General features: G+C 42.5%; 1 protein-coding gene across 1 annotated transcript; it reads left to right on the forward strand.

Moving 5' to 3' along the window:
* The first annotated feature begins 1,513 nt into the window (after positions 1 to 1,513).
* On the forward strand, positions 1,514 to 10,875 carry RNF7 (ring finger protein 7). The gene is made up of 3 exons (XM_084847207.1): positions 1,514 to 1,738; positions 7,564 to 7,611; positions 10,220 to 10,875. Exons 1-3 carry the CDS (start codon positions 1,561 to 1,563, stop codon positions 10,336 to 10,338), a joined length of 345 nt encoding a protein of 114 aa, XP_084703333.1. The 5' UTR covers positions 1,514 to 1,560; the 3' UTR covers positions 10,339 to 10,875.
* Positions 10,876 to 13,704: the final 2,829 nt, after the last annotated feature.

Raw genomic sequence — 13,704 nt, forward strand, 5'->3', positions numbered from 1 at the left:
AAAGGCATTGTGCAGCTATCCCATCTTTTCTTCATAAGAACATACGAAGACCCATGCTGGAACAGACCAAGGATCCATCCAGTCCAGCATTCTGTTCACACAGTGGCCAACCAGCTGTCAAGTAGGGGCCCACAAGCAGGGCATGAGTGAAACAGCACCCTCATGCCCATGTTCCCCAGCAACTGGTGTACATAGGCAGTACTGGAGGTAGCACATAGCCATCAAGACTAGTAGTCATTGATAGCCTTTTCCTCCAGGAATTTGTCCAACCCCCTTTTAAAGCCATCTAAACTGGTGGCCATCACCATTTCCTGTGGCAGTGAATTCCATAGTCCAACTATGTGCTATGTGAAGAAGTACTTCCTTAATGGATTTTCTGGGGTAAGAAGAAAATGGAAGAAGCTGTGAAAAAACACATGAGGGCTACAAATTAAAGATGTCATTTCAACACACACACACACACCGTAAAATTTTGTGAATAAGGCAGGGTGATTGCACAATAAAAGCCTCATCTGGAAGCATCCTTAAAATCTTAGAGCAAAACAACATGATCCATTTCAAGCCAGGCCCCCCACCATTCACCTGAGAAGAAGCAACTCGGTATTTGCTGCAAGGTGTGAACTTGGTATCATGCACACAAGGCTCATGATAAAAGTATGGATTTCTTCTTCTTTTCTATGCATCCTTATACATGGAGACCAGCATGGGACTTTATATGTGTGAGCGAACATACCAAAAGGGGGGCCTGCGGTAGCAATTCTAGATTAATTAACATGGAATATTAAAGACTGATCTTGCACACGTGGCATTTGAGCAACCTACATCAGGGAAGGGCAGACTACAGGCTAGCTGGACCTACTGTTTTTTCCTTGAACCAGAGGTCCACCAACTAGAGCCAGACGCAAAGTGGTGGCTCCTGGGTGCAACACCGCTTAACAATCAGAGAGCCTAAATCCATTATTTTGGGGCTGCATTCCAGTAGGGGGTGGCGCTAAAGCCAAAAGGGTGGAGCCAAAAATGCCATCATATGTTAACTTAAAGCTCTTCCCGCCAATAACTAAGCCTTTGGAGATACATTTCACCCTTTTAGAAGGGGGGGGGCTGCACAAAAGCCGGGAAACTGCCAATGGTTTGGAGAAACAGGTGTGGCAATATGGAAGACCCCGGAGGGCTGGTGTCTACACCCCTGCCCGGCATACACTAATAGAAATCTACGTCTGAGTCACAACACAACGGAGGGATTCTAGCTCAGTCTAATTCGGATATTAAAACTGCTGCTGTTGAACTACTGAGAGCTGGAGACCCGCCCCGCTCGCTCGCTCCCTGCCTGCCTGCCTGCCTCACAGATCACCCAGTGATCTACCAGCGGGTCGAGATCAACGTCACTCCCCAAAGACTCCGCATAGGCGCCACATCAAGGCAGGCCTCGGCTTCCTCGCTCGGTGCCTCCGCCTGCCACTGGGTGGAGCCCGAGTTCTCCTCCGCCGCCGCCGCCGCTTGGGAAGAGCTAGGCAGGCCGGCGAAGGCTACCGCCGTCGCCGCCTCCTCCCGTCCTCAGTCATGGCCGATGCGGAGGACGGGGACGAGCCGGGCGTCCCCGCTTCTCACCCGGGCTCCTCCGGCTCCAAGACAGGCGGCGTCGACAAGATGTTCTCCCTCAAGAAGTGGAACGCCGTGGCCATGTGGAGCTGGGACGTCGAGTGCGACACCTGCGCCATCTGCCGGGTGCAGGTCATGGGTAAGCGGGAGGCGATGGAGCCGCGCCGGGTCGGGAGCCGAGGCCGCAGCCCGGCCGTCTCCTCAGGCTCCTGCGCCGAACGTTCCTCCGGGGCGGGGTTGGGCCGGCCTGGGCCTCGTCTCCTCCCCTTCCCTGGAGGGATCTCTGAAGTGGCCTTTTCATTCGCGCTTTCTCGCCAGGCGTTTCTCGGAGGCACTGGCGGGCAGCGCTCTGTCCTCTGCCTGACTGAGGGAGAGAGAAGGAGGCGGCGGCCTTTGTCTGCTTCTCAGCGGCCTCGAAAAGGGCTGCCTTTTGTGTTATGAAGACTGGATAGGCTCTGCTGCGCCCCGTCCCTTCCCCACCGAGTCCAGTTCAAAGGGGGCTCCTGGCTTCTTCCCTCTCATTACTCCCGGACGCTTGGCCTTGTTTCCGTCGTAGGCACATCCTTTGCCATATCCCCCCCCCCCCCCCGCACACACACAGGCCGTGGGGGCCTGTGCCTACTGTCAGTTTGGGGCTATCCCCGAGAGAACATCCAAGCCGCGTTTAGATGGCTGCCACGTCTCCTCATGTAACTATGTTGTTCAGTCGTTCAGTCGTGTCCGACTCTTCGTGACCCCATGGACCATAGCACGCCAGGCCTTCCTGTCCTGCGCTCTCTCCCGCAGCGTGCTCAAGTCCATATTCATTGCATCGGTGATGCTATCTAGCCATCTCATCCTCTGCCATCCCCTTCTCCTTTTGCCTTCAGTCTTCCCCAGCATCAGGGTCTTTTCCAGGGAGTTTTCTCTTCGCATTAGGTGGCCAAAATATTGGAGCTTCAGCTTCAGTATCTGTCCTTCCAATGAGCAGTCAGGGTTGATTTCCTTTAGGATGGACTGATTTGACCTCCTTGCAGTCCAGGGGACTCGTAAGAGTCTTCTCCAGCACCACAGTTCGAAAGCATCAATTCTTCGGTGCTCAGCCTTCCTTATAGTCCAGCTCTCACAGCCATACGTTGCTACTGGGAAAACCATAGCTTTGATTAGACGGACCTTTGTCGGCAAGGTGATGTCCCTGCTTCTTACTATGCTGTCTAGGTTTGCCATAGCTTTCCTCCCAAGGAGCAAGCGTCTTTTAATTTCATGGCTACAGTCACCATCTGTGGTGATCTTGCAGCCCAAGAAAATAAAATCTGTCACTGAGTCCATTTCTTCCCCTTCTATATGCCAGGAAGTGATGGGGCCAGATGCCATGATCTTCGTTTTTTTAATGTTGAGTTTCAAACCAGCTTTTGCACTCTCCACTTTCACCCTCAACAAGAGGCTCTTTAGATCTTCTTTGCTTTCTGCCATTAGGGTGGTATCGTCTGCGTATCTGAGGGTGTTGATAATTCTCCCAGCAATCTTAATTCCGACCTGTGATTCAACCAACCCGGCATTTCTCATGATGTACTCTGCATATAAGTTAAATAAGCAGGGTGACAATATGCAGCCTTGTCGTACTCCTTTCCCAATTTTGAACCAATCGGTTGTTCCATGTCCGGTTCTTGTTGCTTCTTGTCCCTCGTACAGGTTTCTCAGGAGACAGGTAAGGTGGTCTGGTACTCCCATCTCTTTAAGAATTTGCCACAGTTTGTTGTGATCCACACAATCAAAGGCTTTAGCGTAGTCAATGAAGCAGAAATAGACATTTTTCTGGAATTCTCTTGCTTTCTCCATGATCCAGCGAATGTTGGCAATTTGATCTCTAGTTCCTCTGCCTCTTCAAAACCCAGCTTGTACTTCCGGTAGTTCTCAGTTCACATGTTGCTGAAGCCTAGCTTGTAGGATTTTGAGCATAACCTTGCTGGTGTGTGAAATGAGCGCAATTGTACGGTAGTTTGAACACTCTTTGGCGTTGCCCTTCTTTGGAACTGGAATGTAAACTGACCTTTTCCAGTCTTGTGGCTACTGTTGAGTGTTCCAAATGTGTTGGCATATTGAGTGCAGTACTTTAACAGCATCATCTTTTAGGATTTTAAATAGCTCAGCTGGAATACTGTCATCTCTACCAGCTTTGTTGTTAGTAATGCTTCCTAAGGCCCACTGGACTTCACTCTCGAGGATGTCCGGCTCAAGTTCAGTGACCGCACTATCATGGCTATCAGGGACTTCAAGATCTTTCCTGTATAGTTCTTCTGTGTATTCTTTCCAGTGCTTCTTAATCTCATCTGCTTCTGTTAGGTCCTGGCCTTTTTTGTCCTTGATCATGCCCGTCTTTGCACACAACGTTCCCTTGATATCTCCAATTTTCTTGAAGAGATCTCTAGTCTTTCCCATTCTGTTGTTTTCCTCGACTTCTTTGCATTGTTCATTTAAGAAGGCCTTCTTGTCTCTCCTTGCTGTTCTCTGGAACTCTGCATTCAGTTGGATATATCTTCCCCTTTCTCCCTTGCTTTTCGCTTCCCTTCTTTCCTCAGCTACTTGTAAAGCCTCATCAGACAGCCACTTGGCTTTCTTGCATTTCTTTTTCTTTGGGATGGATTTCATTGCTGCCTCCTGAAAAATGTTACGGACCTCTGTCCATTGTTCCTCAGGCACTCTGTCTATCAGGTCTAATCCCTTAAATCTATTCTTCACCTCCACTGTATATTCATAAGGGATATGATTTAGGTCACACCTGAATGGTTTAGTGGTTTTCCCTACGTTCTTCAATTTAAGCCGAAGTTTTGCAAGAAGCAGCTCATGATCTGAGCCACAGTCAGCTCTAGGTCTTGTTTTTACTGACTGTATAGAGCTTCTCCATCTTTGGCTGCAAAGGACATAATCAATCTGATTTTGATATTGACCATCTGGTGATGTCCATGTGTAGAGTCGCCTCTTGTGCTGTTGGAAAAGAGTGTTTGCCATGATCAGTGTGTTCTCTTGGCAAAACTTTATTAGCCTTTGTCTTGCTTCATTTTGTACACCAAGGCCATGCTTGCCTGTTATCTTGGTGATTTCTTGACTTCCTACTTTAGCATTCCAATCCCCTATGATGAAGAGGACATCTTTTTTTGGTGTTAGTTCTAGAAGGAGTTGTAGGTCTTCGTAGAACCGATCAACCTCAGCTTCTTCTCCCTCAGTGGTTGAGGCATAGACTTGAATTACTGTGATGTTGAATGGTTTGCCTTGGAATCGTACTGAGATCATTCTATCGTTTTTGAGATTGTACCCCAGTACTGCTTTTCCCACCCTTTTATTGACTGTGAGTGCTACTCCATTTCTTCTAAGGGATTCTTGCCCACAGTAGTAGATATCGTGGCCACCTGAATTAAACTCGCCCATGCCTGTCCATTTTAGTTCGCTGATTCCCAAGATGTCGATGTTCAATCTTGCCATCTCATGTTTGACCACCTCCAGCTTACCTTGATTCATTGATCTTACATTCCAGGTTCCTAAACAATATTGTTCTTTACAGCATCGGATTTTCTTTTCACCACCAGACACATCCACAGCTGAGTGTCCTTTCGGCTTTGGCCCAGCCACTTCACTCTTTCTGGTGCTACTTGGAAATACCCTCTGCTCTTCCCCAGTAGTATATTGGACACCTTCCGACCTGAGGGGCTCATCTTCCGGTGTCATATCCTTTAGCCTTGTGATATGTTCCAGGGGGTTTTCTTGGCAAAAATACTGAAGTGGGTTGCCATTTCCTTCTCCAGTGGACCACATTTTGTCAGAACTCTCCACCATGACCTGTCCATCTTGGGTGGCCCTGCACGGCATAGCTTATGGCTTCACTGAGTTAGGCAAGCCCCTTCGCCACAACAAGGCAATGATCCATGAAGGGGCATGTAACGATGAGGGACATATACAATTTGATTAAAGCTGACCAATTTCTATCCTAACACAACAATAGGATTCTGAGTTCAGGTGGTAGCTAAAGTACAGGAAACTAATCAAAAACAGCCCCACTTTCTTTTTTTAATTATTTGGATACCCTGCATAATTTTATATCCACCTGTGTTGCTAGAAAGTCATTTAGAGGCATTATCAGAAAGTCAATACCCTTGATGTATTCACTTAAGAAAATATTATTATTGGAATACATGGTTTATTATAATATGCATACTTATGAATATGTTTGTGTATGAAATACAAGAACTGGTTGGTTTCCCATTTAGTGACCAACATCTTGTTATACATTGGGCTTGTTCACATGTCACGACAGCTCACCATGGCTGTGGGGTGTGTGCAGCCGCCATTTTGAATATGCAACCCCCATGTAGTGGTGGTTTTCATGCGAACCCTGGGAGTAGGGGTTATGTGAGGGTTGCTTAACCCTTGTTTAGCCCTCGCATGGGTTTGCACAACACGACAACCCCTGTGTGAGGGTTGGATATGCGCCATGACACCACGTCTCATCATGGATTAAATAACTCACAATGACTCATTGCATGTCATCCAAACCCGGTCATTGTGTGAACTGTGGTTATACATTGCAAGACCAGACGCAGATACAGCTACAGTGCATTTTTACAATTACTCATTTTTTTCTATGTATTTTTGTACCTGATGATACTCTGTGATTTAATACATGCATAATAAAAGATCTTGTGTGACTTAGTAGGTTCGAGCAACTTTAATGTGTTGCATGCTTTCTTTGTACTTGATATATTTAAGGCACAATCCTATGCATGTTTAGACAGAAAAAAAGCCTACAATTCTTAGCATGCCTCAACCAGCCATGCTAGCTGTAGCATGCTCAGAGTTGTAGGCCTTTTTTCTGTCTAAACATGCATAGGATTGCAGCCTGAGTTACAGTGTGACTGACTCAGCCACATACCTATTCCTTCTGGGGGATTTTCTTTGTAAGCTAAGCCTTTTGATACTTCCACCAGAGAGGAAGTGGGGTGGGTGGGGTAGGGGGAATAAGGTTCAGCTTACTATGGGATCACGGCATACAGACAATTGGTTCTCTAACTGGTTAGAATAAATTGTTTTAAACAGTTGTTTGTTTCCATCAATGCATACTCAATTTTCCACCAGAAACACAACATTTTCAGTTTTTCCTCTTATAATGTACACGCTGAAATTATGCAGCTGGATGAGAATAACTAGTCCCATGTGCCGTTGTTTCCCAAAATATTTACAAAGAGAAATCTGTCAGTGACATTTTATCTTATTTGGGATGCACCAATCATAAACCTAGAGTTAGAAGTCACATTGTGTATTCTTTGGGACCAGTTTAGACAGGCAAAAAATGGCTTGTTTCCCTATTCAGTCCTGTTTCCTTTTACAGGATTACATGGAGAGACATGTGCACCAGAGGTACATGTAATTTGCTCTAGTGCTTTCTAATCACAGGGCTTCTGGGAAATGATAAAATTGCAGGACTTGCTGCAGAGTTAATTCATTTACTGCTGGGTCATATATTACTCTACATAGTCGTGTAAAAATGGGATCACAGAAAAAACAGTCATTTTTGGTCTGAACCCTAAACTTTTTGTGCCGCCTTATGCATAATTGCCAAGGTTTCCTCACTCACAAATCTTATGTACTGTAGCAGTTCCCAATATAATGTAGGAATTGCTGCCTCATTTGCCATGGATAAGAGCCTTGCTGGATCATATCCAATATCCATAATTGTTTCCTCCCTACAAATTCGGCTTGGATAGGTTTTTTTTTATAATTGTGCGAGTAACTTGAAAGAACCATTCTTTTGTTGTGTAGATGTGGCTGAATGAATGGAATATCTTGCCTTAAGGTAAATGATCTCTAGATGACGACATGACACAGAGTGCATGCTCCATAAATGTGTTTCAGTGATTGTAGATGCTTTGGAAAACCAGTTGTTAGAGCTGCATCAGGATCATCATATTTAGTCTTGCTCTTGTTTACATCTAGATGCCTGTCTTAGATGTCAAGCTGAAAACAAACAAGAAGATTGTGTTGGTATGTTGTGATTTCATTCTGTTATTCAACCAAAGGCTTTCTCTTAGTGGGGTGCTTTTTAACGTTTCGAATAAATGTCTCTTTTTTCACATCAGTAAAATTCAGTAAACCTTCACTAATGTAAAAAGACATACTGTTGTATAAAATACTTGGAAATCTGCAATTAATGCTTTATGTGTGGGTATATGTCCATGGAGGGGACGTAATAGCTGCTACATTCTCTGTTGTATCTTCAGGCATTTCTCATAAAAGATGGTTGGTTGAAACAAGTAAAGGATCATTTCAAAAAGAAATAAAATAATTTAGTTTCGCAACTTATTTTCCTTTGGTGATGTTCTTGAAGTTTCAGGAATCCTATTTTTATATTGTTAGTGTATTTGGGGGTTATTAAAAGAGAACATTAGATATTTGAATTATTAGCATCTCTCAATTGTATGGATTACAGATAGATGTTGTGGGGCAGGATTGCACCAAAATGAATCACTTTTAAGTTCCATTGATTTCAGTGAAAGAATTAGGCACATGCTAAAATCTCTCCTGTTCAAATTAATGTTATTTAAGTTGCGTAACTTTCACTCGTATGCTTGATTTGTTAGCTTATTTTAGCAGACTAGAAAGATTAAAGATTAAAGTTTTCTTAGAATTTGGGAATACTGTAGATGTAGAAAGTACAGCTTTTGATATTATGCAGTTAAACCAGTGGTGGGGAACCTCTTTCAGCCTGAGGGCTGAGTTCAATTTTGGAGAAACTCTTGGGCCACATTCCAGAGGTGGGTGGGATGAAAGGCAAAGTGGACTAGGGAAAAACTACCCAAAATACCAAAAATAGCATCATATTGTAGCTTAAAGCTCTTACTCCTGGTAACTAAACCGTAGGGTGGGCATTTCAGCTTTTTAGAATGGGGAAAAACCTGGGCAAAAGCCAGGAAAACACCAAACGATAGGTGATTAGGTGGAAGGGGGAAGGGGTCATGGCCATCTGGGGATCCCTGGCAGGCTGGACTGTGATTCCAGACCTGAGGTTCCCCACCTCTGACTTAAATTCATGGTAGTTTTAGTAGCAAGTCAGTTCACATATAACACTAAATTAATTGCAGAGCCCAAGCAAAACTTCTTCCTCTTCCCACACAGCCAGGAGGAGGAAGAAAAAACATGATTCAGTTTTACTTTCCCTGATTCCTGGCTTGTCATTATGTACAAACCAGGAATTGTGGTTAAAAATAAACACTACTCAATTGCTAAACAAGCCACTTCAAACCATAGCTTATGTATCTGGGTTTTTAATAAATTAGAGTTTGATGTGGTGTGCACATAATGACAACCCATTGGTTTAAAAACTAATGGGTTATCGTGCATGAGTGGCTGAACAGGCAGTACACCCACCTCTTCTGCCTTTACTCCACAACCCATTATCAGCTCCTTTGTAGGTTGTGGAACCTGACGTCTGAATCCAGACCACTGGGTTGTTTAGGGGCTAAACAACCTAGTGGTTAAACCATGGCTTGTTGTTGGGTTAACTGCTGGGTTTTGTAGCCCCTAAACAATCCAGTGAGCTGGTTGTGGAGTAAAAGTGGAAGAGGCAGTGCTCCCTTTCATGCACAATAACCTATCAGTTTTTAAACCAATGGATTGTCATTACTTGCAAACAGGGCCGCTATTTTAAACTACAATTCCTAGTTCATACATAATGATAAGCCAGGATTCAGGGAAAGTGAAATGGAAATCTTGCTTTATTTCTCCTCATGGCCATGCAGGAGGAAGAGGCCCAAGGCTTTGCTTGGGCTCACAGAGGACAGTGTCCATTATGCTAAACCATGGTTTAGTGTTACATGCGAACCAGCTCATATCAACTACTAAAATATATTAAGTATGTCTCAGTAATAGTGATCAAACAGAACAAAGAGCATGAAAAGTGATGCTGGATTGACATCTTCATGTAAGATAAATTCACAATGCCTCTGTTTAACATTAAAATGTATACTCCGCTTTTAAGAGCAAATAATGAAGCTTCTGGACATTATTAAGGTTATGCATGTAGTGAGATTTCTTCAGACATTAAGGCCCCTGTGTTGAGTGCTGCCTCCTAGAAACATTTTTGGCAGTCTCCTCCCAGTGACAATAGCATTTGAATTGGCTCTGAGAGGAAAACATGTGAAAGTACAGTGTTTGGGTGAGAAATGTTGATCAGATTATAACATCAGTCCTCTGTGTACTATAAAGTCTTAGGACAGGATCCAAAGAGCTACTTTGGCACATCAGATAAGTTGCATGTGCTCAATAGGACGCTTGACTTCTTTTCTTTACATAGTAGATTCCGCTCATCCGTGCCAGTGCCATGTGGCAAATTCTCCTAATTTACAAAATTGGTTTGGTAGGTGACATAGAGGCCTGTTGTTCAAGAAACTAAAGTTTACAGTCTTTTTTGATATTTGGAACCAAGTAGCATGTTGCTTTGGATCATGACCATAGTTTATAAAATTTGTACACAATCCTTCTACAGCAGTACTAAAGATATACAGAGAGGAATGTTAATACTTTGAATTAAACATCTGTCATCCATTTTTTTTAACTAGCTACAGTCTCAAGTTTGCTTTTCTTTTTCTTTCAGTGGTCTGGGGAGAGTGTAATCATTCCTTCCACAATTGCTGCATGTCACTGTGGGTGAAACAGAACAACCGCTGCCCTCTCTGCCAACAGGACTGGGTGGTTCAGAGAATAGGCAAATAAAATCACTGGCAGTTCTTCTATCAATTTTTTTTGGAATGTTATACAACTGGTGACGTATTTCCTTTATGAGAGAAGGGAGCAGTCACAATGTGGCAAAATCTATTTTATTTATTCAGGCCTACAAGAGTTTTATGGACCTGGATTTGAAATGTTTCTGTTATATTCCTGGCCTGTTGGATCAGTTTTCAGAATCGTTGCATCAGGAGTGTGGGTGCACAGTATTTAAGAATGTATCTAAACATTTAGTGTGAACAGTGTATGTTTGGTTAGGAATTCTTTCGTGGTTATAAAGCCCACAATTACCTATTGTTCAAGGCAATGAAGTCTCACTGTTTTTCTCAAAACTGAGAATTTTAATTTTAATTCAAATAAATAGTTGTTCACAGTGCATTCATTTTTACTTCATGAAGATAAAATCTTTCATTTAGGTTTTGATAAATATATGTTTCTTTTGTTCTGAGGTTAAATTGAACTTACCCTTTAAAATGTGTGCTTGCTTTCTTCAACTCACAGTAATAAACCTTTTGCCCTGTGAAATGCTTAGGTTGTTTGTTTCTGTAAAATGGGTGGGCAGAAGGTAGATCTGGATGTACTGATAGATCTCTGGTTGATTTCTAGTAGATCAGTAAGGAGTTTTAACTCCCAATTATGTAACAATAGCAACAACAAAATGAAAGCAGCCCACCCTAAATTATACTGCTGAAATGAAGAAAGCTTAGAGTAACAAGAAGTGGATTTTTGCATGAAAGAACTATGAGCTCCATTTAGTTTTGGTACTCAGAACAAATTTCTGGTCTCAGAATTGTTTAATTCCAAGTGTATTACTTTTGGATCTGGCTCCGGTTGGTGGATCTTGGAATTCTAGTAAAAAGAAATAAAGCTCCTGCAAGCCAGAGGTCTGCCCAAACTTGAAAATTGATCTATTAAAAAGTCTGTTCACTGGAGATGCAAACAAGAATCCATCATAATTAGGAAGGATTATATACACATATTCTCATGTACATGTAGAAGTGGTTCCCTCTTTTGTACATATTTTATACTTTTGCTGTATATGTTAAATTACACTTTCAAACATAAGCCAAGATCCTGATAACCCTTTATGCAAAGAGGGAACCACTTCCACATGTACATGAGAGTATGTGTATATGAATTTTCCCTTCTGACTGCATCCCTTTGCGTTCCATCAAATCCCTATGTTGATGGGTCCTCTGACTTGTCAGAAGCATTTTTGGGAGGAGCAGAATGGACTGTTGTGAAAATGGGGGCAGAAAACCCCAGTGCATTTCACATGCAGCAGTCTGTATCACAACCATGGTATTTGATGATGATGATGATCACGAATACTCACCTTTCCACATACACCCTTACAAAAATTGATCTTAGTTTAAAGTTAAGAGTAAAACTATGTGAATATATCCTATTTTTTTCAGGTAGGTAGCCCTTAAAAAGACATCTGTTTAGCTCAGCCCGTTGTTTTCCCCAAGTGATCTAGTTAAAATGTGTTTAGTATTGTCTAGATTGTGCCAGTAGTGTTTAAAATATAATTTTAACATTGCTAAAAGAACCACTTGATTCACTGGCACTTTGCTTTATTACCCACCTCAACCTTGAATGAACCCTTTTACCATGTAAACAAATCCAGTGCGTTGAAGTATGATAAGAGATAAGTGTGTGTTTGCAATCTAACAGTGAATAATGGAATAATCTCTGTTTATTTTAAAAGCCAAAAAAGGCTTTTTGTAGGGAATAAAACTGAATTGCCTTCTAGCAAATCACTGCTAAAATCACTGTGTTTTGCTATTTCAAATGCCTTTGTGCATAGTATTAAAAGAGTTGCGTTAAAAATGAGGAAGCTGGATGATATGATCAATTGAGCTGTTTTTCAACAGAATTTCACTGTTGTTGCTGATAGGGTGTAGTAGCTATAGAATGCTTTGTCACTTCTGGTAATTGGGTGCTAACTTTATCCTGCTAACTTTATCCTGATAGCTAAATTCAAAATGCATATTCTTTGGGCCAGCCTTACTACTAGGTGACATTTAGCAACTGTCTAGAGCAGTAGTTATGCTGATACAACAGATGGTAGGGACTTTCATTTCTAGTGGCCCCTGTTACATACAGATCTATTGAAAAGCGAGAGAGGGCCTGATGCTGTTGTGAAACATGGGAGAGCCAGGGAAAAAGAATAAGAAAATAAACTAATTTGAACCAGTGGGCCTCCCTAGATTTGTCACTTTGAGAGAGTGAGCCTGGTTTGCACATAACAACCCAGAGTATAGGTTGTTGCATTACCTGGAGTTTACCCAGAGTTTGGCCATGATTTGTCTGCAACCTGATCACAGCAAAACACAGTTTGTTTTTTGCAATTCTTGGGTTGTTTGATTCCCTTTACCTGCTCCCTCCCTGTATCCCAAATGCCTTTGCAGTGCTGTAGTAGTGGCATGCAGAGCTGCTATTTTTTTCATCACTCTTGCCTGCCGCCTTTGTAGCCTGATGAAACAACCCATGAACATCCCATGGTTCTGGGTTCACATGTAACTACAACCAGTAGGTAAAACAACCCATAGTTTACAACCCAACAACATGGGTTGTTTGTGGTTAACACATAGTTAAACTGTAGTTCTGGGTTCATACGTAACGACAACCCAGGATTCAAAAAAACCATACTGCGCTTATACTCCGGGTTGTCATTGCCTCAAACCAGGCACATGACAATAAAGGGAAAGGGGATGTGGAGGGAAAAGGAAAATGAGAAAACGCAGGCATCAGTTCTTAATGTTATAGGGGTCTTGTGATGACTAGCTGTAATCCAGCTGTTATGCAGTAAAAATATAAAAGCTTGACTATAAAGATTTTTTAAAATACCAGAAAATCATTTCTGGAATGTTGGATCAACCAGGTATGGAATGCCTAATGACCTGCCCACTACACCAAAATTGAGTAACTTAAAATAAGGTTAAGGGCGCAATCCTTGAGTGTCTTTTTTGGTAGAAAGGCAAGATATAGATGGACCCTTGCTCTCATCCACAATGGCTCTTCTTCTGTTCTTCTGTATAAATCAAATAAATCCTATGCATGTTTAGGCAGAACAAATTCCTACAACTCCCAGCATTCCCCAGCCAACATGGCTTCCTGGGGAATGCTGGGAGCCGTAGGACTTTTTCTGTCTAAACATTTTTACATTTAAACATGCATAAGATTGTGCCTTCCTTTAAACTACCACCTATTGAGTAACTTAAAATACGGTTGAAGCATCTATCTTCTTCCATCTGGAGTTGTTCAAATCCAGTATTTTGTAACCCAACATTCCATCCCATCTCTACAACAGGACTTCAATTTATTTATTTATTTATATGCTGCCCAATA

Source organism: Heloderma suspectum, chromosome 3 (genome assembly GCF_057233095.1).
Source record: "Heloderma suspectum isolate Gila_16-S chromosome 3, 16-S_ref, whole genome shotgun sequence".
In the NCBI taxonomy this organism is placed as follows: Eukaryota; Metazoa; Chordata; class Lepidosauria; order Squamata; family Helodermatidae; genus Heloderma; species Heloderma suspectum.